Raw genomic sequence first — 23,828 nt, 5'->3', positions numbered from 1 at the left:
CAGGGGTACTTCATTATAAATCAATGTTTTTAAGATGATAGCAAGCAATTTTTACTACATTATTTATTTGAGCATTGAAAAACAAGTTACAGTCAAGAGATACTCCTAGATCGCAAACTTTACTAGATATCGGGACAGAGTTGTTATTTATGTATATTTGAATATCTCCCAAGTTTCTCGGGCTGTTTTTTTCTTTCCAACCACCATTAACTCAGTTTTATTTTCATTTAATTTTAGTTGTTTGATTGTCATCCATTCTCTAACACTTGGAAGAATTCGGTTTAGAGTTTTAGTAGTGTCATCTATATCATTTATGGAGAAGTAAAATTGTGTGTCATTTACAAATAGTTTGAACTTCACTCCATGTCCTAGTAGTATTTTCGACAGAGTGATAGTATAGATTACAGAATAAGATTGGGCCCAGTATACTCCCCTCTGTTGTTGAATGGTTCATATGATGAATAAGAGTTTCCAATTTGCACACAGTAATTTCTGTCGGCCAAGTAGTCTTTTAGGTATTCTAAAGCTTAATCTTCAATACCGATGGACTGTAGATCATTTAGTAGCAGTTCATGCACAGCTGTATCAAAAGCTGCACTAAGATGGAGCATTATTAGAATACCATATTTGTTTACTTCCATCATTTCCCGTACTTCATTTACAACAGAACAGATAGCCGTCTCCGAAGAATATAATGTTTTGTAAGCAGACTGGTTGTCTGACAATGCTTCTATTTCTTCTAGGTGACTGATTAGTTGTTCAAAAATTACGTTGTCTATCACTTTTTGAAATGAAGGATAGATTCGAAATAGGTCGATACAAGCTTAATTCTTGATAGTTTAGAGTACTTTTCAAAACCGGTGTAACTATAGCTATTTTCTCAGATTTGGGAAACTAACACTCATCGAAACTTGTATTTGCTATTCTCATAATTATATTGGGTAGACAATAAAAATCTCTTTCTCCATTTACTTCAGATTCAGTGATACCTACCGATACGAAAGTCAATGTATACACAAAATTCATGGTATGAAAAGAGATTTAAGATTTTTTCGCCTCATATTATAAAAACCTCCTCATGATATGACAAGAGATTCGCACGTCGACCGAAAAAATAATTCTAAAATTCTCACACCGCAAACTATAAACTCGCCATCATCGTCCTGCTCTCCCATTGGTTATCTCCCTACCCTGATGCTAGTTACTGCTGTAAGATATTGCTCTCCTATTTGTCAGCATTTTTCCCATCATGCATCTACGTATCATCGTTCTTCGACCATTTCATTTTGGTATTGCTATAGTTCACGTTGAATTCATGTTAGTGATTTTGCTTTTGTAATTATAGTTATCCTGTTGAGTTATTCACCTCGTACAATATTAGCATTGGTTCCCAAGAATGTAGTTGATGTTCAAGGAAAGAAGAAGAGGATCCTTTCTATGGAGACAAGGCTTGAGATGATCAAGGAGTATAAGGCTGGCATGTGGTTAAGTATGGTCCCTAAGGAATATGGCCGAAATCCTTCAATAATAGGCACTGTCCTTAAGCAGAAGGAAGCCATCAAAGCAGAAACACCCTCCAAGGGCGTGACTATTTTTCTGGTGAGAGGAGTCAGATTCATAATGAAATGGAGAGACTGACACTCCTCTGTATTAAGGACAAAGAAGTCGTTGGAGAAATGATCACTGAGACGATAATATGCAACAAGGCCAGAGCATTTTCAGTGATCTCGTGCGTTCTCAGGCCAAAGTCGACGCAGGAGATGGGGCATCGCAGCAGGTACCCCCAGAGTTCAAGGCTTCACGTAGGTGGTTTAAAAAACTCAATAGGTGGTCTGGCATTCATTCGGTGGTGTGGCATGGAGAGGCTGCCAGCCCAGACACAAAAACAGCAAACGCCTTTGTTAAGACATTTGACGAGTTGACTTTCTAGGAAGACTACAGTCCCAGCAAATCTTCAACTGTGACAAAACTGGACTTTTTTTAAGAAATGCCCTGGGCATAAGCCTATGAAGGACAGGCTTATCCTTGTACTCTGTACAAACGCCATTGGTATTGTAAGGTCAAGCCCTTACTGGATCATTCAGAGATTCCTCGAGCCTTCAAGCCCAACAAAGTGCTCAAGGAGAAGCTTCTGGTGATGTGAGGGCTAATGCAAAAGCTTGGGTAATGAGACTGTTCTTTGTCATGTTAGTAAAGCTCCGTTTCAGTCCAACTGTAAAAAAATATTTGGAAGAAAAGCGCCTCACTCTTAAATGTATGCTGGTGTTGGTCAATGGCCCTGCTTACCTTTCTGACCTCGAGGAAGGTATCCTTCTGGAGTATTCCTTTATCAAGGTTCTTTACTGTCCACCTAACATCACCCCTCTCCTCCAGCCCATGGACCAGCAAGTCATTTCGAACTTCAAGAAGTTCTATATAAAAAAAAACTTTTCAAGAGATGGTTTGAAATCAACGATAGCACAAACCTCGCCCTTCCTGAATTTTGGAAGGAGCATTTCGATATTGTGATATGCCCCCGACTCATCAATAGAGCTTGGCAGGAGGTTTCAAGGCGCACCTTGAACTCTGTGGAAGAAGCTGTGACCTAATGGAGTTTCCGCAAGAGATTTCAAGCTGAAGCTGAAGCCAAACCTGCTGATGATCCTGAACCTGTTCTGCAATGTGAGCTTGTTAAGGAAATCGTTGCACTTGGGAGGTCCATGGGTCTGGAAGTCGACGAGAATGACATTAATGAGCTTCTCAAAGAGCGCCAAGAGGAGCTTGCAGCGGAGGACCTGAAGGAGTTAGAGGCTATGCAAGTGAACATTGTTCAGGAACAGTTCTCTAGTGGCAAGGAGGAGGAAGACACACATGCATGACTACAGCAACAGCAGAAATTAAGGAAGTGATGTCTTATTATAATAAACTGGCCGATTTCATAGAAAAGAAACATCCAGAAAAGGTTCACGCAGGTCGTCTGGTTGCACAGCTTAATGACATTTTCCCGAGTCATTTCAGGACCATTTTAAAAAAACAGGCAGAAACATGCTCCCTTCAATCATTATTTTTTAGAGGCCATTAGTAGGCCAAGGTGGAGGTCAAAGTGATCCGAGAAAAAAAAACAGAAAAGTGGACGATGAAGAATTTAATAAAATTTATAAAGTACAAAACATAAAGTGAAAAAAATTTAAAAATTAGAAAGATAAAAAAAAGAAATTCAGTTCTAAGTTTTTTGTAAAGTTAAGTGTTAATGTTTTCTTCCATTTATTAATGTGTTTTGTAAAGTTAAGTGTTAATGTTTTCGGCCATTTGTTAATGTGTCTTTGTAAAGTTGAGTGTTTATGTTTTCTGTCACTTGCTAATGTTTTCTGCCATTCGATATCCTCATCTGCCACCACTTTCACTTTCGGACATTGCCTCACTCGAAATGTTAGGTTCCACATTTTTTTTATTTTCCATTTATTTTTGCATTATGTTCCAATAACTACTTCATTTACAGGTATTAACAGGTAGGTTAGTTATTGAATGATTCAAATGTACAGTATTTGGTTATACTTATCCTTCATTGTGGTTAGTATAGTGAAGCTTTTTTATAAAATTTAATGTGGTGTTTTTGTAGGGCTTGGAACGAATCATGCGATTTACATGCAAAACTGCCCTCATTATACGAAAAAAAATCATGATACGTAAGTTACCCCGGAATTAATTAATTTCGTATCTAGAGGTAGGCTATTACTGATATTGGCGTTGGATCGTTTGCACAGTTTGTTTTCTTTGCTCTTTTGATAATCCTGGTGACATTTTCTTGTGTTATATTATTGAATCTCGTTAATTTTATCTGTGCATAGCACTAGTCTGATGTTGAATATTATTGTATTTGTAAATGACCCAATTACATTTTCTAATTGGTTTTCAAAGAATACTAGAAAATTATTTGCCAGTTCCTGGTCACTGTACCCACCTGGTAACCTTCTTCTTCATTTACATTTCCCATTATACCATTTAGGAGAAGATATAACTTATTAAGACTAAATATTAGAACCAAACCTTAAATTGGGGAGGTTACTTTAACGTCCTCGAAAGGAAAAAAATCAATTATAATTTCTTATAATGAAAATAAGTTAATGACTGTTATTTTAGTTGCATGTCTATAGAAAAAAATATACAAAACAGTACCCTACTTGATATGGCTATTGGATGGAAGGTTATACTATGGATAGTAAAATTTAATGGTCAAACTGCATTTCCTTCTTAATAAAAACTATAATAAGTATGTGATTGATAAATTGTGCATTTTCGTATACTATTTTTCCTTCAACAGCTTCTATTGGTCAACCCTCACTCTGACCACTATAGGAGAGACTCCGCAGCCTGAAAAAGATGTTGAATATCTGTTTGTAGTGGTGGACTTCTTGGTTGGTGTCTTGATCTTTGCTACCATCGTCGGTAATGTTGGTTCTATGATCACCAACATGAATGCTGCAAGAGCAGAGTTTCAGGTGATTTAGGCTTTCATTTTATTCAGGAATCTATTTTGATATTTAAGAAATTATTTATGAACCATTTTTATTCTCTAATTCATAGATGTTAAACTGTCTCACTTCGCAAGCTATTCTGGTTTGTTTAAGATCTAATTACTGTATTGTGTCTATCATGAATATGGCCTAAACATATGTCAGCATAAAACATACTGTATGATGCTTTAGAATTTGTCACTTTCATAATTTATATCGTGGTGTATATATTATAAAAGATTTCTCTCAAAAAATTAAATGATAATTTTTTCTTTTATTACATGTAGGATCCTTTAAACCTTTAATACAGAATTTCAATTCGGTCTCATTTGTTCCTCAAAAGTTTCCTTTTTTTAAAAGACATTCCTGTTTCAGAATGTCAATTTTTACTCATCTATGTCAAAAATTGCTATTCAAGGTCAGTTTCATCACATCTGCCACACATTTCACTGTACTGTACTAAAATATGGTTAAGGGGTATTATGTTTAAGCATGATTGAGTTTCCCTAACACTCCTCTTTATCAAGTAGGAATTCGTAAAATCTTCTTCCATTAAATCAGTATCCAGTTCCTCTTGTAAAGCATTATTTTTATCGGACATATTTAATTGTTTCCCATTCCTTATGGTTTTAATTAAGTTTGGATTTATCCAAAGTAAGAGAAAAAACTGTTTTCATAATTATATTCTGATGTCTTGACATTTTTCTTACGTCAAGCCTTTGACTGTTTGATTGTTTTACAGAACCGAATGGATGGTGTGAAGCAATACATGGAATTCAGGAAGGTGTCTAAAGATCTTGAAACCAGAGTTATCAAATGGTTTGATTACCTTTGGAGTAATAAACAATCCTTGGATGAGGAAGGGGTAAGTCAAACTGTTGTAGCCTATTTGTAAGATTACTCAAATTGACAAAATAGTGTCTTATATTTATGAATTCCATTTTAATTGATCATTTTCAGGTTATACAGTATTTAGTGACATGTTTTAGCTAATGGGACTTTCTAAATAAGTATTCTATAAAAGAATAAAAATATGAGTACTGTACAGTAGTATAATTTTTGGGCTCCAGCCATGTCGTCCTGATGGAAGTTCCTCAACGGCATCTTTCTACTTGGGATATTTCTGCGAGTGATATACCAGAGAATTTTACCTTAGAGATTATCAAGGAGTTCTAAACTCTGGAGCGAATATCCCGAGAGATATTGTATATAAATCAGGGATATGTTAATAACAAGCAATGGTTATCATTCCCTGAAAAAAGTTAATCTTGTCTCGAAGGATAAGGGATAGGGTAGGATACCTGGGCGAGAGATTCGTTACAACTCCTGATCTCAGTGTGCTATAACTGACACGTTTCCTGTTGAACCATTCCTTTTTGTAGACGCCATTTTTAACGGTTGCTTGGAGTTTTTCTTCAGCTTTGCGTTTCAACCACGTTTTTTTTCGATTTGCATGCCTTTTATTATCTGTGGCTGGCATGCAGTCTGCGCCATTGCATCATGTTTCCAAATCGCTCAGAAATGCTTAGTTATTTCATTTTTTTTTATTGAAGGAATATGTTTAACATTATTCTTTTACAGTGTGGTATGATTATGGGTTTCCCATCCCCCTTTTTATGGTGTTACTTGTATGTTTTTATCAGCATTGCCTTATGCTAGCTCCACCTTGGCCGACGGCCATGACTGGTGTTTTTATACTTGTGCACCATCCCCTTCTCTCACCTAACCTTACTGGTTTTGTGAGGCTGCCCATCCTCCCATGCTGTTGACTCGTCACAGTGTGGAGGTGCAGTCCTGAAGGTCCCTCTGGGAGTTGGATAGTGTTTTACAATTGTCCTAGGGTTACTGTTTTCACTTTCCAATTAGCCTATATGTTTGGCGAGGTGGCTCAGGTCTTGGAAATTTATTCCCTGTGTCTACTTGTTTACCCATTGCAACACGCTACCCCCTGTTCTAATGCTAACAGGTAGACCCCCTTGTGCCGCCTTACCCATTCATAGGCTTTCCTCTTAGTTTTTGGTAGGCTATGGCTGGTTGTGAGGACTTGTCCCCTATGCCCTATCACTGCAGACCCCTTAGACCACCTTTCCTGTTCTATGAGGCAGTGAGGCCTTCATGTTGTGCCGCCTTACGAATATCTGAGTCTCCCATCACCACCCTTTTCCCTTCCCCTTGTGCCTGCTAGTGTGTCTACCTGCTGTGGAACTTTGTTCCCTTTACTGTTTAGTCCCCTGGCGACTGAAGTACTCTTCGTCAGCATCTTTGAACAGGTTAGCTTGTAGGCTATCTATCCTGGCCTTGGGTGGGCGAGATTCTCTCCTTCCCTGGACTAGATCTCTCTACCGCCTTAGAGGCCATCCTTCGATGTTTTTTCTGCCCCTTCACCTTCCTGGTTAGGCCATAACCTGACTATACTAGGAACTACAGTTCCTCTTGTCTAGTCATCTTACCCTAGCTCAGTTCTCCTTATGGCCTAACCCTATCTAGGCAAAGAGTTGGTACCCCTTGGGGTTCTCCCCTGCCACCTTGGCAGTTGCCTGTTCTGTAACTGCAGCTTCCCATCCTGTGCCACTGGATGTGTGTTGGCTTTGGGACATTCCCTCTACTGCCTTAGCTGCAGCCTTAGGCTGTTCATCTGTTTATTCCTATCCTCTTCCATATCTGTGGAATATTGTCCTCTGAAGTTGGTTGATTAGATCCCGCCTGGTTGTCAGGACATCCTTTGGATTTTCAATTCTTAGCGTCCTGACTGGCTTGTGCGTCTCATTATCTTACAGGCTAATCCCCTCTTCTCATAATTTGATGATAATGACCAGGTCTCGGCAAGATCCCTTATTAGCTGGCTTTTCTTCCTGTACCTCTCCCCCTGATTGTGGACCATTCCTTATGGGATTATCCAGTCTCTTCCTATCGACTTGAGAATCCCTCTGCCGCTGGGTGTTGAAAGGTCAGTTTATATCTTGGCTGCTAAATATAGTTTCCGCCTTAACCCAGGTACTGCCACTACAGGGGCAGTTGTTGCTGGCTTAGAGAGAATGATAAGTGAATTTGCCCTCTTTGGTTGTCCAATAGACAGATTTTGGGGTCACTGGTGTTCCTTTGATGTGAACCTTTCCTTCATATTCCTACCACACTCTCATTGATAGTTTCTTTTCAAAACTCCCCTATGATTTCTGAGCTGCTTGGCATGAGTCTTTATTATCTTAGTCTTAAGCCATATTTTAGCTGGCAGGTCTATGTATGTTAGGATTAACCTTAAGCATTACTTATATATAAAATGTCTTGTGTATGCTTAATCTTAAAGGGGCCGGCTGGCTAATGTCATTTTTAAGGACAGGACTTTGCCATTCATACCACTTAATAAGGTGACTTAGGACATTTCCAAACTGCATAGGATTTTTTACTCTGACCTTCGGTTTTGCGACACCAGGACGATTTATCCTGAAGATGAGTGGTTTTCAAATTCTATCTCCTCCTCTGATAATTAATATGAAGATCTGGGATTACTAACCTGATGTAGATCAATCAAATGAATAGTTTTTTTTCCTAAAAGTCATTGTTTTGCTAGATATGAATTTTTTTCATTATGGTAACAAAATAAACCCTACAAATCTGGGAAAAATATAGGAAACAAAAATTGGAAATAAGTGCAACATTTGATTGTTTTATAATGTCTTTCTAAGTAATATATTTCAATGCTATATCTTTAAAATTAAGGGAGAAGATAGAATATGAAAGTCAATAAGTATAGTTTTGCGATACAGGTGTTCAAAGTTTTTCTTTTAATTTTTACAAAGGCAATATTAATAAATCATGATTATTATATTTTTTTTTGTCTCTTTTTATATTAAACCAAAATAAAGTTATTTATTACAATTTAATTACAAATGAAGATCCGTTTGCTCAATATCGTGCGTCTTAAGGCGAGACGGTCGTGTTATGTATTTTGTACTGTAATGCTATTTGCGCTACGGGTATTAAGAGTAATGTTTCATAGTATTGCATTGATAGAACATATTTAGACACAGAATAAGTATAGTAGCGTTTGTAATGAAGGATTTAATCGTTCATTAATTGCCCTAAAGTTAGGATGTGATTCTTCTTACTTTTATATTGCAGTAGGATTCGATCTTTTTGAGAGCGATGCTCGCTTTTGTTTTTTGTATGTATGTTTACGAGTTTTGTTTACATATTCTCTCGAGAGAGCAGGGTTACCATTCGTACGATAATCATCGTACATGTACGATTATTTTGGGTCCGGTACGATGTACGATACATACCTTAGATATATATATATATATATATATATATATATATATATATATATATATATATGTATATATATAAATGTGTGTTCATTAAACAATTATACTAAAATACCTTGAAATAAGTTATTTATGTTACTCCTTAATAATGATGTTGAAAGTGTGTACGATAATTTTGGTTAAAAAACGATAATTTTAAGGTTCATGTACGATAGTCTAATGGAAATAATCTGGTAACACTGCTCGAGAGTCACACTCACAAGTTGTCAAGACACGATTGAGAGCTGAAGAGCAATGTAAGCCGAAACCATTAAATGTATTTTAAGAATACCAACGTATCATTCAACACCATCAAAAAGAATCGACGGCATAGGATGAGATGTAGAACAACACTAATGAATGGATATTATTTCAGGTATGTATGAAGGTGTCATTTCACTTTGGATAACCAATACCATACATAATAGGTCGCTCCTTCATCATGTTAATTTTGCCAATGTCATCCACTTCTCAACACTAATTAGAGCAAATTTTCTTCTCCCTTAAGGTGCGATTAGACTGGAGAGTAAACTCTCCCGAGAGACGGCTACTCTCGCGCGACTTTCTCTACAGCGTGTTTATACTACCAGCAAGTTTTTCTCTCCGAGAGCTGTGAGTGAGTGTCGCGAGAGAAAGTGTCTGAGAGTCGGGTAAGATTTCTCGCGCATCTATTTACACTGGAGCCAGTTTCAGTCGACGACTAGCGAGGGTTGAGAGAACATGTCTCAAAAGTACCGTGTTGCTGCTGCATTAATAATTATGAATGAAGTGAAAAAGAAAAGGAAAAGAAGTATGTGGGTCTGAAAATGGATAAGCAAAAGGGGAGAAGATGAAGCACATGCAAAATTATTTAGAAAATTGTTTGAGGAAGATACATAGAGCTATAAGAACTTCGTATGTTTGGGGGTTCCTATTTCCAAATTAATACTTTCAGATTGCTCTAGTTGATTCCCGTTTCCAGATCAATTCAGAGCTAGGCAGTTCCTGAAGAAATAAAGAGTTTTATATAACACTGTGTAAACACAAAAAAAAAATGCTGGAGTGAGCAGTAAGTGAGGGAGGGTAGGTTAGGATAAGAAAGCATAACATATAAATACAAAGTAACTAGTGCACGTGCCCGTTAAATCCAAATATTTAAATTAAATATTTAAATTTTAATCATTTATTTAAATTAAATGTATTTAATATTTTTATTTTTAGTAATAATAACACAAATAATCTACTACACGTTCCCGTTAAATTCAATTATTTAGATTAAATATGTAAATTTTAAGCATTTATTTGAATTAAATATATCTAATATATTTTTTTTTTTCAAATAATAATAACAAATAATCTAGTGCACGTGCTCGTTAAAAATAACGGGTATTGAAAAGTGTGTGTGTGTGTGTGTTTGTGGGTAGTGTTTTTTTTTATTTCTTATTTTTTTTTTACATTAATTCTTTCTTCAGCTCTACTCCCATATTTTTTCTTCTTTAATTTTCTAGCTTCAGTACACATTAGACTCCGGATATTGTGCCATTTCCTTGTAATTTTTTTTTTGCTAATTCGCAAGTTTTCGGCTATTCCTTTAATTTTACTCATTTTCAGCTCTTTGTTTCTGTACTCAAGCAAAGTCACATTCCACAGTTCAGGAAATTTCTCGTATTGCTGAATTAATGCAATTGTTTGGTCTTTATTCCACTTTTTTGGCACATGTTCTCTCGCTTGAGTAACGAAAACTTTCAGAGATCTGAATATTCTCTGGAGAGAGTGGAGAGCTACAACCTAGCTCTACGAGCGTGCTGTCTAGAGTGTTTAGACTGTAGCATGCGCGAGAGAAGAGAAACACTCGCGAGAGTAGAGAGAAAATCTCGGAGAGTCCTCTACAGCCTGTTTACATTCCATAGAGCAGCTGTCTGAGAGCAACTCTCGGAAAAAACTCTACAATCTAATCGCACCTTTAGGTTAGCGTGATGTTGAAATTGTCTTTTCCTCTTTGGCATGATGAAATTCTGTCCGAAACTGAGAAAAACAGACGTAAAAACAAGTGATTGTCCGAGTCAAACTCAAATGTGACTGTACTCTCTACGAAGTTTGTGCTAGGACTGAAGGTCGAAGGGTGTAATTACCGTGTCATACATAGTCTTGTGACTCGTGAAATCTATACAGATGCCATTGCTCACAATTTGTTTTACATTAAAATGTAATGTATAATTATCAAAATTTACGATAACAGAAGAAATACTGCATTTTCTTGTAGAGAACAATGTTTTTGGTTTATTGAGTTACTTTTACTAATTACCCTGTAACTATGAAAGTAAGAAGAATTTTGACAAAATATTTCGTATACGCATTCTCCATTGCCATACGAAGCTCAGTGAATTTTTTCAGAATTTTATGTTTTTCTTCCCATACCCCCATATATTGGCATACCAGCTGGGCCCCTTAGGAAGAAATATTTTCTAATGATTTTTTCTCATTGAAATTTTTTCTTCTTTACAGGTTGCTGATGGAATGGTGTGTTCTACAGTCACTTATACTAGGTGGGTCAAGTTGCCCAGTGGCCATAAGGCTCGCTGGGCTCCTTAAGAAGAAATATTTTCTAATGATTTTTGCTCATTGAAATTTTTTCTTCTTTACAGGTTGTTGATGAAATGGTGTGTTCTACAGTCACCTGTACTAGGCGGGTCAAGTTGCCCTGTGGCCACAAGACTTGCTGGAAACATGCGAATTGTCATGTTTCTAAGGGGTCTATTGCAATCTAGCAACTGACCAGCTGTCAGGTTTGCAAAGACCTCTTTCATACTGGACGTGCAAGAACACAATCGGATGACGCTCCATCATTAGGTCAGAGGCTTTCAGAAGAGCTCTCAACAAGGTGCCCCTTATCTTCCTTCTATTGAATTGAAGGACCTCCTCTTTCCCAAAGGCCAAAGTGACCGCTGTTTTTGGTCACCAATTACCGACGGTTCACTCATTGCCAGTACCAGTAGAGCATGTGGATGATGAGCCTTAACGCTGACAACATGTCGACAGCTTCTTCTGTGTCGTCAGAGAGGGAAAGGATCCTGCTGACCACGGAAGCCTCTGAGGATTCATTGGATGTACCTCGGGTGAGTACAGTTCCCAATACTTTTTTAGGTTGTTTCCCCAGCCCTGCTGCTCAGGCCTCAGCTTCTACCTTTACACCTGTTCCTACGATAGATCACCTTCGTTTCCAAGTCAAACGGAAGCTTTCATGGAAAACCTAACTGACAAACATGAACGTTCTCAATCGGACTTGATGGCGAGGATAGAAGCTTTACTAAAGGCACTTGCTTCTAAGACTCCCCGAGATTAGAGCCTACCTGAATTCAGAGTTAAGAACCTGTGGTGTTATGCTGAGCTTATGGCCTTAAGTGAAGGGTTCCTCCACATTGGTTAGGTTCCAAGCCAGTGTCAGACTTGGAATGCTTCCCATCGATCGATAACTATCCTTACTGCTATGTAAGGCTTAACTCAGAAGCGTCTATTAGGGATATGATCCTTAAGAAAACAATCATCCTGAACCACACTAACATCCAACTTTCTGCTTTTGCCTCTAAAAGTATAGAGGCTGTAAAGAAAGCAGTAGTAGAGGGTGACCCATTACCAGTGGTAGAGGAGTGCAAACCGGTCTCCCTAGCTGTTCCTTATCATTCGGAAAATTTGGAGGATGTCCAACAGACCTTTACTGTTGGAAAACTAGATGAAGACATCAGAGGCAGGTAGTTTAATGAGAAAATGTGTAGAATTACCGAATCCCTTTTAAGGGAAGAATTAGAAGCTAGAGAGAGACTATCTTCCTCTTTATCCTTCCAATCTTATCTAGAAATGCTTATTGGAAATTATTCCAAATCTGATTTCTTCCCAGTCTTGGGAAATATTCACTAAACCACGTTTTATAGCAATCTCCATGCTTTCTTCCTAGCCAGAAGAGCATGTTGAGAACACGTCTTGGCCTCTGCTATGATCAGGCCTGAACCTAGAAAGATGATTGATTCCAATATTAGGGGGAAAGACATCTTTCCCAAGAAATTGGTTAAGGAAGTCATGAAAAAAGCAGCTTAGGAGAATAATAGCTTTATAGAAAAGTTGGGTATGTCCTCTAAAAGGAAATTTACCCCCAGTGAAGGACCTCAACCCAAGGGCAGGAAGCCCAGAAGACACTTTAAGGAAAGGAAATCCTTTCCTGTCACGACAGCCTCAGTTGCTGCCACCCCTCAGACTGTGTACACGGTTTCCCAGCAGTCTGGCTCACAGTCTCCAGTTCAACCCAGTGTATGAGAGAGTCACCACTACATTTCACCCTGTCAGAGCTCAAAAGAAGAGCTCCAGTGGCAGGGGAAGGTCTGGAGAGGGTGGTCAGTCTAGAGGCTGGGGAAGTAGAGGCAAGACAGTTAAAGATGCAGGCCCTTCACAACAACAATGAGGAGCTCTCAGCAAGGGAACGACTTCACCTGTTCAGGGATCGATGGGAGTTCGATCCCTGGGCTAACAGCATAGTCTCAAAAGGGCTAGGCTGGAAATGGAGACAGAAACAACCCCAGTGAAAGAGGTTCTTCCAACCCACAACCCCATTCTTGGAGGATTATGTATAGGATCTTCTCTGGAAGGGAGTAATCCGTTGCACAAAATCCTTGAACTTTCAAGGGCTGCTATTCTGCGTGCCCAAGAAAGATTTAAACACTCTTCGAACTATTCTGGACTTGTCCTAACTAAACAAATTCATTCTGAACAAGTTCCAGATGCTGACTATCTCACAGATACAGACCCTATTATCTCAGCGGGTCTACACCATCTCCATAGATCTGACAGACGCCTATTGGCATCTTTTGATAGGTCAGTACTTCTCCCTCTACCTTGGTTTGAGACTGGCAACAAAGGCCTACGTATTCAAAACTATGACCTTCGGGCTCAATATAGCTCCAAGGATTTTCACAAAGCTAGTCAAGGTCATCATCCAACAATTACGGAACAGAGGCCTCCAGATGATGGTATACCTGGACATCTAGCTAGTCTGTGATGTAGCGAAGTCGGAGTGTCTTCATACGGCTTAAGAAGTCATGAAATCCCTACAGTCTCGGGGCTTTCAGATCAACTTAAAAAATCCAGGCTGTCTCCAGCTCGAGAACTCCAGTGGCTAGGACTTAACTGGAATCTAAAATCACAAACCCTCTCTCTACGGCAAGACAAGAGAGAGGAATCGCAAACTCTCTCAGGTGTCTACTCCGTTCAAAAGTACTCACCAGGCGTCAACAGGGAAGAGTCTTGGGTTCACTGCAGTTCGCTGCCATGGCAGACCCATTCTTAAAAGCAAGACTCAAAGATGCCAACAGAGTCTGGAGAAGAAATGCATCAAAAGCTTGGAGAGATTTTTGCCACAAAACCCCGGTCATACTGCAAAAGCACCTAAAGCTGTGGTCTACTGCTAAGAGTTTATCGAAACACGTCCCTCTACAGTATCCTCCTCCACTCGTGACAATTCACAGGGACGCCTCGGAACAAGGTTGGGGTAACACTCCCCCTCCAAGAAAGTACAGGGTTGGTGGTCAATCACATTTTGGCAATTTCACATATATTCTGGAAGCTATGGGAGAGTTTCTGACTGAAGAGACTGAACCCAAATACAAAACACACATCAAATTAGTCAACGACAGCAGGACTATAGTCCACTGTGTCCACAGACAGGGATCCAGGTCTTCTCAGATCAACCATGTGATTCTAGCCATACTCACTTTAGCAAAGCAGAGGAATTGGCATCTCTCAGCAGTTCACCTCGAAGGGGTTCGAAATATGACAGCAGACACCCTGTCAAGATCCAAGCCTCTGGAAACAGAATGGTCTCTGGACAGAAATCATTCACTTTCATTCTAGAGCAAATCACAGAACTGCAAATCGATCTCTTTGGGACGAGTTTCAACAAGAAGCTTCTCCAGTATGTAGCGCCAAACTTAGATCTGGAAGCAACAGGATCAGAGGCGATGTCTCTGGATTGGAACCAGTGGTCTCATATCTACCTATTTCCACCATTCAGCCTCCTAATGAAAGTCCTGAACAATCTGCAGACTTTCAAGGAAACAGCAGGTCTAGTGGCTCCCAAGTGGCTCAAGAGCAATTGGTATCCTCTTGTTCTGGAACTCAAACCTCTCTATATCCCTTAACCATCCCCAGTGCTGTCCCACAATAATCAACAGAAGACTGTCTTTGCTTCCTCTTGGATAACGAAAACCCTTCAGCTCATGATTTTCTCTCACTCGCGGCTCAAAGAAAATTCGGAGTTGCAAAGAAGAGAATTAACTTATAGAAGAGTACAAGTCCAACACCATGAAACGGCAATGGTTGTCTTCCTGGAAAAAATGGGTTGCATTCGTGAAAAGTCATCAGCGTTCTTCTATTTCTATTTCTTTCTTTATCTCATTGCACGATTAAGGTGTGGCCTTTACAATTATTGCCTCATGTATGTCGGCACTAACTAGACCAATTGCTTATGCTATTAATATCATACTCAATAGCAAGCTATTCAATAAGATCCCGAAGGCTTGTGCTAAACTGAAATCTAATGCACTTCCCAAGGCTGTTTCATGGTTGTTGGATAAAGTCCTGCACTTTGCCTCTTCGATAGATAATACCTCTACCTCTCTGAGGGATCTTGCTCAAAAGTCTATATTTTTGCTTGCTATGGCTTCTGATGTTAGAGTCAGTGAGATTGTGGCCCTTTCAAGGGATGATGGCCACATTGAATTCTCTGAATTGGGGGAGGTGAATCTTTACCCAGACCCTGAATTCTTGGTGAAAAATTACCTTCCCATAAAACGTTGGTGTCCCTGGAAGATTGTTCCACTGCAGGAGGACCCTTCTCTATGCCCTGTGGAGTGCCTTAAGGCCTACATGTTGAAGAGCCGGGCCTTTTAAGGCGGTCAACTTTTTAATCTTTCTCTGAAACAGCTAAGGTCCAAACTCACCTATTTCATCAGAAGGGCTGACCCTGAAAGTATACCATCTAGTCATGACCCTAGAAAAGTCTAAGTCCTTTGCTGGCTTATTGCTTACACAGAATGAAAATCTTCAAGAGTGTTCTTCAAATATTACTTATGTCAGTTGGAAGAAGTTAAAAACTTTGCAGTGGCTGCTTGTAGTGTGATTAAACCAGCTTCTTAAGTGTTGTGCATGGACTTTTATGGACTGTATAGTTGGGACTCCTCAGTCTTCATTGTGCAAGGGGACTAATGTTCTTTTCAATGTACTATTTAATATTGTAAAGAGTCAAAGATGATATTTTCCTTTTATGTCATGAGTGTTACTATTTTACTACTCTGCTACATGATTTTCGGGTCTGAAAACTTCGATTTTCTGTTTATATCTGCTTAATATAATGCTGTATTGGTTATTGTTACATGTATGAAATTTTGGATACAATTAAAGACTACTGTTCCTTTTTGCGTTTCCTTTCATTGAACCTACTGTACACAATAATTTTTTAACCTTCCTTTCATAGACTTCAGTCATTTCATCTACTGGAGACAAAGATATTCTTCACAGTGAGTGGGACTGTGCTATTGATTGCCTTTGCTATTACATTTTTACAAGCATAAAACTTACACTCTTAGTTACCAGTGCTAAAGGAAGTATGCTTATGTCTATGGGGTATAATGGGTTAAAACTCTTCTGGCCACAACTGAGAATAATAATTCTCTGCTACACTTTCATCAGGACTACATGGCTCGTGGGCCCCCCCCCAAAAAAAAAAAAATTGATTTTGACATAGGAAAAATCTATCTTTTGGTGAAATGGTCATGTCTTCCTGAGGGCTGCCTGTTACTTTTCATCCCCTTCCAACTCTAAGTGTGGGACCTCGTGTCATGCGACGGCTACTCCTGGAATGGTTCAACAGGAAATGTGTTAATTGTAGCACATTGAGATCGGGTGTTGTAACGACTCTCTCACCCACATATCCTACCTTATCCCTCATCCTTCGAGACAAGGTTAACTCTATCCAGGGAAAGATAACCATGGCTTGATTTATGCACGATATCTCTCGGGATATTCGCTTTGGAGGTTAGAACTCTGTGATAACCTCTAAGATAAAATTCTGTGGTATATCACTCTTAGAAATATCCCAAGTAGGAAAATGCCATTGAGGAACTTCCATCAGGACGACATGTGACATGACTATCTCGCCCAGCGGGCTTAAATTATTTACTATTAACAAGATACAATGTTTCTTGTTAAAAAAATCATCATAAATCTTTTTAAGATAATTTTTCACTTTATTGTGTTAGATGGGCCTTCAGGCTATAAAGCAGGCCACTTGGGTCTGGGAGACCATTCAGCACTCAAATGCAACTAGGTGAAATCCTTACTATTACACAAAGTAGAGGTTAGAAGAAGTTCGACAGCAAGATAGAGGAAAGATAGTTAGAAAAGAGGTAAAGTAGAAGAATATAAAGCAAGTGGGCCCAAAGGTACACTGTAATGACACCTATGTAAAACCTATAGTACACTGCACGAGGTGCACTGACAGGACTTTCCCCTACGGGTTATTGGGTCAGATGGGAAATTAATTTTCATCCATTTCTCCTAGCCCATCAGGGCTAGGTCTTCATTTATCCCGTATTGACATTATATTATTTCCCAGGTCATCTTTCAGGTCTTTGTCTGCCAATTCCATATTTACTGTTTATCTTAGCTATTTTCCGTTCCTCCGCATTACTGTACATGTCCAAACCATCTAGATCCTTAGGTTTTCAATCTTTCAATTCTTCAATCTAAATATTTTTAAATTACAAAAGTGACATTTTTCTTTTTTAGGTCTTACGTTTACTACCCGATAAGCTCAAGGCTGAAATTGCTATTCATGTCCACTTAGACACCTTAAAGCAAGTCAGGATATTTCAGGACTGTGAACCTGGGCTCCTTGTTGAACTAGTTTTGAAACTTAAACTCCAGGTAAGACCTTGATTCAAGTTTACTGGTACTGTATTGTGACAAACTTTAAAGGACAATCTTTTGACAGGGAACGGTTTCACTTAAATTTTAGTGATGGAAAATGTTCATGTGTTATTAAAAATTGTTTACTGCACTTAATCTTAAAACTGAAATTGCACTTCACTCTGACACTATATTCTTTGTTATTTAATTTTCTATCTGTCCAGACATGAAACTTTGTGGGTTCAGGTTAAGCTACCTAATAATAATAATTCCCATTTAAAGGTAGCCTCCTAATATTACAGAAAGGCTCACATGAGAATGAATGACCATGTATATAACTCCTGCATATGCTGTAATAATTTTATTTGTTATAGTTACAGTAATGAATTTTCAATATTTTTTGTATATTGTTTGAACTCTGTTTTATTAAACTATTTGAAAGAGCAATGCTTTTATCTAATAAAGTTAGTTTCATGAACTCATTGTGGCTCTCAGGCTGCTGCACTAGGTCACTGATAGTGATGGTGAGGGAATATGATAGAGGCAATTAGTGTCCATTGGTACAGAAAATTTCCTCCGAAAATCATCAAATAACCCTTCTAAGTAGCCTCGTTTCTCCCACCATTGGATGCTACTGATAAACGTTACCTTATTTAAAAATTGTTTTTCGTTCTTTTTTTTCAGTAGCATATTAATTTGGATTTAAAAACAGAAGGTATATAATAATCTTTATTTACTTCATCAGTTTATTCAAATTTTTCAAAAGTAGTTAGATATAATGTCCATTTTATTTTCAAGTGGTCTGTGTTCTGATTTTGAAAATAGAAATATTGATAATTAAAACTAAAGGAATTAGCTTCTGCACTGAGCGAAACATCACATTTCAATATTCATTAGTATGTATGTTCAGATTTTGTGTACCAATTATTTTCCTAATTCTAGAAAAAAAAATGATTATCATAAACTACAAAAATTTACTTTAGTTGTGAATAAGAGCTCACATTTCAATACTCTCTTTTAACCAGGTTTTCAGTCCAGGAGATTTTGTTTGCCGGAAGGGAGATGTTGGGAAAGAAATGTACATTGTTAAAAGAGGTAATTTATCTGTGGTGGCCGATGATGGCAAGACAGTGTATGCTACTCTAGGTGCCGGTAGCGTCTTTGGTGAGGTGAGTTTAAATAGTTTGTACATTTTTCTTTATAGTTAACTTAAGTACAGTATGATTTTTATTGACAAATTTAAGCATAGAAAATTTAATGTAATGATTTAGTCTAAAATTTCTAAAGGTTGATTTGGAATACTGATAATGAAGTTGGGGAATTGGAAAGCACTACTTCTGAAGGCAGTAATCTTGGAAGGGTTGAAATTTGAGTGCTTTTAATGAGAATGGTTGCTAGGGAGTGTGAGAATGGTTATTTTTTTCTATCTCCAATTTGACCCTTATACTGTAGCTAGATTCTCTTACTGCACTATATGTTTATAGTGTCAAATAACCCTTTGGCTTTCAAAAAGGTTGTACTCCTTGCAGTTTTCAGGAATAGTGACTGATGGACCATGGTTAAATTAATTTTCAAGGTTAATATGATGTGTGTTTTGCATTGATTTTCTTGTAAAGGTCTAGAGCAGGGAATCCAATACAATATGAATTACCAAAGAAATATTGTCTCCCCTACTCTAGGGTCAAAGTTTCAATGTGCAAGACACAGACTCACTTTGTAGATAGGAGACCCATGGTTTTAGGTAATCTTGACCCCATCACAACACAATACCTCTAATGTTGGAAAAATCTGGCAACCAATGACACATCATCACCGAGAACCAATACTAATGCTGAATTCAGACAATGTACGGCTAACTGCACCAAGCCACCATCTTCCTGTCTCTCGCTGAGATATAGATAAGTTGGCTACTGGTCAAGGTTTCTGTGTTAAGTCAATATCTACTATTAAGTTAAGGGGATACTCCACCTCTGACTCAAAAATATTAATAAAAAAAAAAAGTATTTGATAACTCTTTCACAGTACAATCAAAATACCATTGCCAACTGTCTGTGAGCATAAGAACGTGATATTTCTGTCCGTCCGTCTGTACGTCGTATAACGTCACAACTATCGCAGTATTATTAGTTATCCTAGACACCTAATTTTGCATGCAAATACTCAAATAACATATAAACGATGTGCAATTTTGCTTTTTTTTTGTAAAATCTTAAATAAATAAAGATGTGCGAGTCATAAAACGTAATGTCATGCATGACGTCATGAATATAATATTTTTCTTAATAAAATTCCTTGGAGCTCTAAAATTTTTTACGATATAAAAAAAAATTTAGAATGAGAAAGGTACATCCAATATGCACACATGTGAGCAATTTCAAGAAGTTCCTATTATGTTTAGAATTTTGGCAAATATTTGAAACCATAACAAAAACTCCAAGCCCACATGCCAAGGCATCCACGGTCTTGTGAGTACTACTGTAAGATACCGACCATGAAGATGGTCTGGAACATATACATTCCAACCTTCACCCTCTGGTCAACTGCAAGATTCCTTTTGAAGACAAGGGTAGGGCCTGGGGTCGTGCCTCAGCAATGTCCGAGATTTCCAAGTGCCCTGGCACTAGGCTAAGGAGCTCCCACACCTCTTAGAGTGGAAAACTTAGGCAAAGAAAACTTATCACTCGCCTAACCTCTTGGCTTATTTAGGCAGCAGAGACAGTTTTGCATATTGGAACTTAACTGAAGCCTTCGCAAAGGCTCAGACGAAATACCAAGAACAGCCAAGACTGTTGGCCAGTTGAAAGCAACCCCCCCCTCGCCCCGAGCTTAGGCAACACTTATGAGAAAGAGAAATCTGTCCCATTGGATATAAAGGCAATGCTTAAGTCTGTGAGGTAGCCTTGACGACTACTGCTGAGAGGAGCTTCTCCCAGCCAAAATGGTGTTAAACTCCTTGTTCTGGTCTGGAGATGATCTAACTCTAGAAGGATCAATTCTATGATAACCATTGTAGAGATCGTAGAGATCGTAGAGAATGGCCAATTTCCCTGGGAGGGTGTGGGCCAAATGAGTTCTTTCAGGATCTCAACAAGGCAAAACAAGAAACCATTCGGCATAAGGCTGCCTGGGATCCACCCGAATTAACTGCATCCCGGCATAATCCCATAAGTTAGATTAGCCAACTAACCAGGGTTGAAGAGAGACAGGGCGTAACCAACCAAGTGATCCTATGGGTGTTGGACAGTAACTTAAAACACAGACCATGGAGTTGTATAGGAGTGGGGGTAGAAACCTGGGGTGTTTCCTGTTTAACCGTATGATGTACAGGTCAATCCCCAGAGAACCCTCCCGCCAGAAGCCTCTTCATTACGCCAGGATGTAGGGACCACTGTAAAGCAAGAACTCTCTCTGTGATGGAATTCTTTGAGTGATGCTTTCATACAAACCACCTACTCGTATGTGAAAGTCTAGACTTCTCAGGAATGTTGGAAGAATGGATGAGTACTCTATGTGTAAAAGCTACCCAGCTGCCTGGAAGAACCTCGGTTCCTTACTGAAAGTAGTTGGCATTCCAGGTAGGGATTGGGGAAAGCCCAGAGGCCTTCCTTGCGAACCCCTCGCCGAAGAGTTCAGAAGTGATAGAGCCACTTCTGAGCAAAATTTGGATGGTCCAAACCTTCAGAGATGCCCAATTGCTGCCCAAGACCGATAACACTTTCTCGTGTTTGGATCCGTGGAATCTGTCCTATGATTGTTGCACCCTCGAAAGTGTGCACGGCTGTCTGACAGAGATACTGATCCAGGATCATGTACTTCCTTTGGCACCGGACTTTGGGGACAAATGAGATCCGAGTTCCCTCTTGCCAGCGTATCATCCCTAGGTCAGGCTGACCAAGTAATCAAGGGTAACTGAGGGCAGACTGGGAAGGTCAGTGACAGTGGGGAAAAGAACCATGGAACTGACATGGCAGACATGAAAGGAGTACTGCATTTATACTGTTCCTCTGCTAGACAGAGCGACAGGATGGCCATGGGAAGAAGATCCCTCCACCCCCAACTCTTGGTCTTCTAGTGCATGAAGAAGACTTTGAATGGTGCGATCCTCTCACCTTTGTGTATCTAAGTATTGAGAGTTGAGGGAGGAGCAGGAGTCCAAAGTCCCTGCAGAGAAAGAGATGGAGAATGCCAAAGCTCTTTCATCAACCAGGGGGCAACAAGTGTTCAGGGATGTAAGTCCTTACTACATCCCAGACCATCCAAGACTGGAAGATGCAAAATACACCGGAAGATGCATAAGCAACTCTCTGGTAGATATACGAGGTGCCTCACACTGAGGGACCTGGGGGGAACCTAAACATAGAATAAGGCAATAAAGCAAACGCCAGTAGGGGTCCCTGAGGCAGAGGGTATGTTACACAGGTCACGTCCCAGCCATCTGCAGGTCCTGTTGGCCCACACAAGGAGCCGTGCCCAAGTATCACCTTGCTACCAAAATAGTTAGGGGGGACGTGATACAGGATCAAGGCCCTGACCCATATATCATCTGCAAGGGCCAAAACATGATGCATATGCCAGATGGGGACCTGAGTCAAGGCTTCAAGACTCAAGGCTCAGGGCTCAGACTTGGGGTCGCTGTTCTGCCTGGGCCAACATGGAGGTCAAATAGCTTCTTCCACCTGAACAACAAGGTAGTTGGGGTTGGAGGAAGACCCAGCCACAGGAGCCTTAGGCTTGGAACCGTGCCATGAAGTCAAGGCTCATGCATCGGCCCCCCAAGGCAGAGGGTATACAAGGACAACCCGCTTACAGGGATCCAAGTTGTGACCCACGGTCATACCCAGATCCATGCATCAGCTGTGTATCACATTTGGCTACAGGTGACCAAAGAGTGAGGCGCAGAGATGGGACACTGGAACATGGCCCAGTGAAACACTGGGCTAACTCAAGAAAACGCGGGGAAGGCCGTAAAACTGGGTCATGGTCAGTGGCTCTTTCTGGGGATCGAATCACTGGATGTCAACCATGTCCTACTTGGTTACCATGGTATTCTGAAATCTGAACCCCAGAACATAAGTCAAGGCTCAAAGCCATATCACGGGGTCACAGCATCAGCCCCGAGGGCTTGGAAAGACGTGGGTAGACACTCGTCCTGCTTGGTTACTGAGGTAGTCATGGACCTGAGCCATGGGGCCAGTCGGGTCGAGGTTTGAAGCCGCAACACAGGGTCATGGGTCCAGCCCAGTTTATTAACCCTGAGGAGGTTAAACATAGATCCATAACACCAATCCCGGTTGGCTACCGGGGTAGCCAGGGAACTGAGCCCAGCTCCAGGGGTGTGGAGGCTCGATGCCATGACACAGGGTCACGTCCCCAGGAGCATAAACACAGCTGTAAATAGTCCCAGACACTTGGCCTCAAGTAGTCGAGGACAAGGGGTCAATACTCAAGGTCATGGCCCCGGCCCCATGCATTGCCCCTGGGAGCCTAAACACAAAGCCATAAACACTTGGCTGCTGGGTTAGTCAGGGACAAAAGCCTGTAAGCCTCAAGGCTGTAACACAGGTTCAAGGCCTCGGTCGTGTGACTCTGCCCTGCGATGCTGAAATACAGGGCCATGGCTCCACCACTCCTAAGAAAGGGTGTGTCAAAGGAGTCTTTTTCTGCTACCACATGTGATAAGACCTCCTTGACTTCTTCCTCTACTTCTTCATCTTAGAAGAAGTAGCAGGGTCGTAAGCCAATGGGAGGCAGGCTCAATGCTGTAACACAGGGTCACAGTCCCAGCTCCGTGCATGAGTCTCAGGTACCATTTACCCCTCCTGAGAGAAGTGGTGCCAAAAAGATTCTTTTCCTATGACTGGCTGATAAACCCTCCTTGACTTCTTCTTCTAATCCCTCATCATGGAAGAAGTGACAGATTCGGAAGCAGAGGAAGAGCCGTGGCTTCCTCCTCACCCCTACTAAGAGAGTTAGTTCGAAAGGAGCCCTTTCCTCTGACTATATCTGATAAGCCCTCCTTGACTTCTTCCTCTACTACATCTTAGATGAGACAGAGTCGGAAACCAAAGAGGATAAAGAGGATGAGGAGGAGAAAGAAGAA

At 39.9% G+C, this 23,828-nt stretch overlaps 1 protein-coding gene across 1 annotated transcript in view; it reads left to right on the top strand.

The window, feature by feature from the left end:
• LOC137658240 (cyclic nucleotide-gated cation channel subunit A-like) overlaps positions 1 to 23,828 on the top strand; it is a 319,691-nt gene that overhangs the window by 264,699 nt on the left and 31,164 nt on the right. The window contains 4 exon segments of the mRNA XM_068392921.1: positions 4,301 to 4,478; positions 5,236 to 5,358; positions 17,609 to 17,746; positions 18,754 to 18,897. Coding sequence (XP_068249022.1) covers positions 4,301 to 4,478; positions 5,236 to 5,358; positions 17,609 to 17,746; positions 18,754 to 18,897 — 583 coding nt within the window.

Source organism: Palaemon carinicauda, chromosome 19 (genome assembly GCF_036898095.1).
Source record: "Palaemon carinicauda isolate YSFRI2023 chromosome 19, ASM3689809v2, whole genome shotgun sequence".
NCBI classification, from domain to species: domain Eukaryota; kingdom Metazoa; phylum Arthropoda; class Malacostraca; order Decapoda; family Palaemonidae; genus Palaemon; species Palaemon carinicauda.
This window is presented reverse-complemented; position numbering and strand designations above follow the sequence as displayed.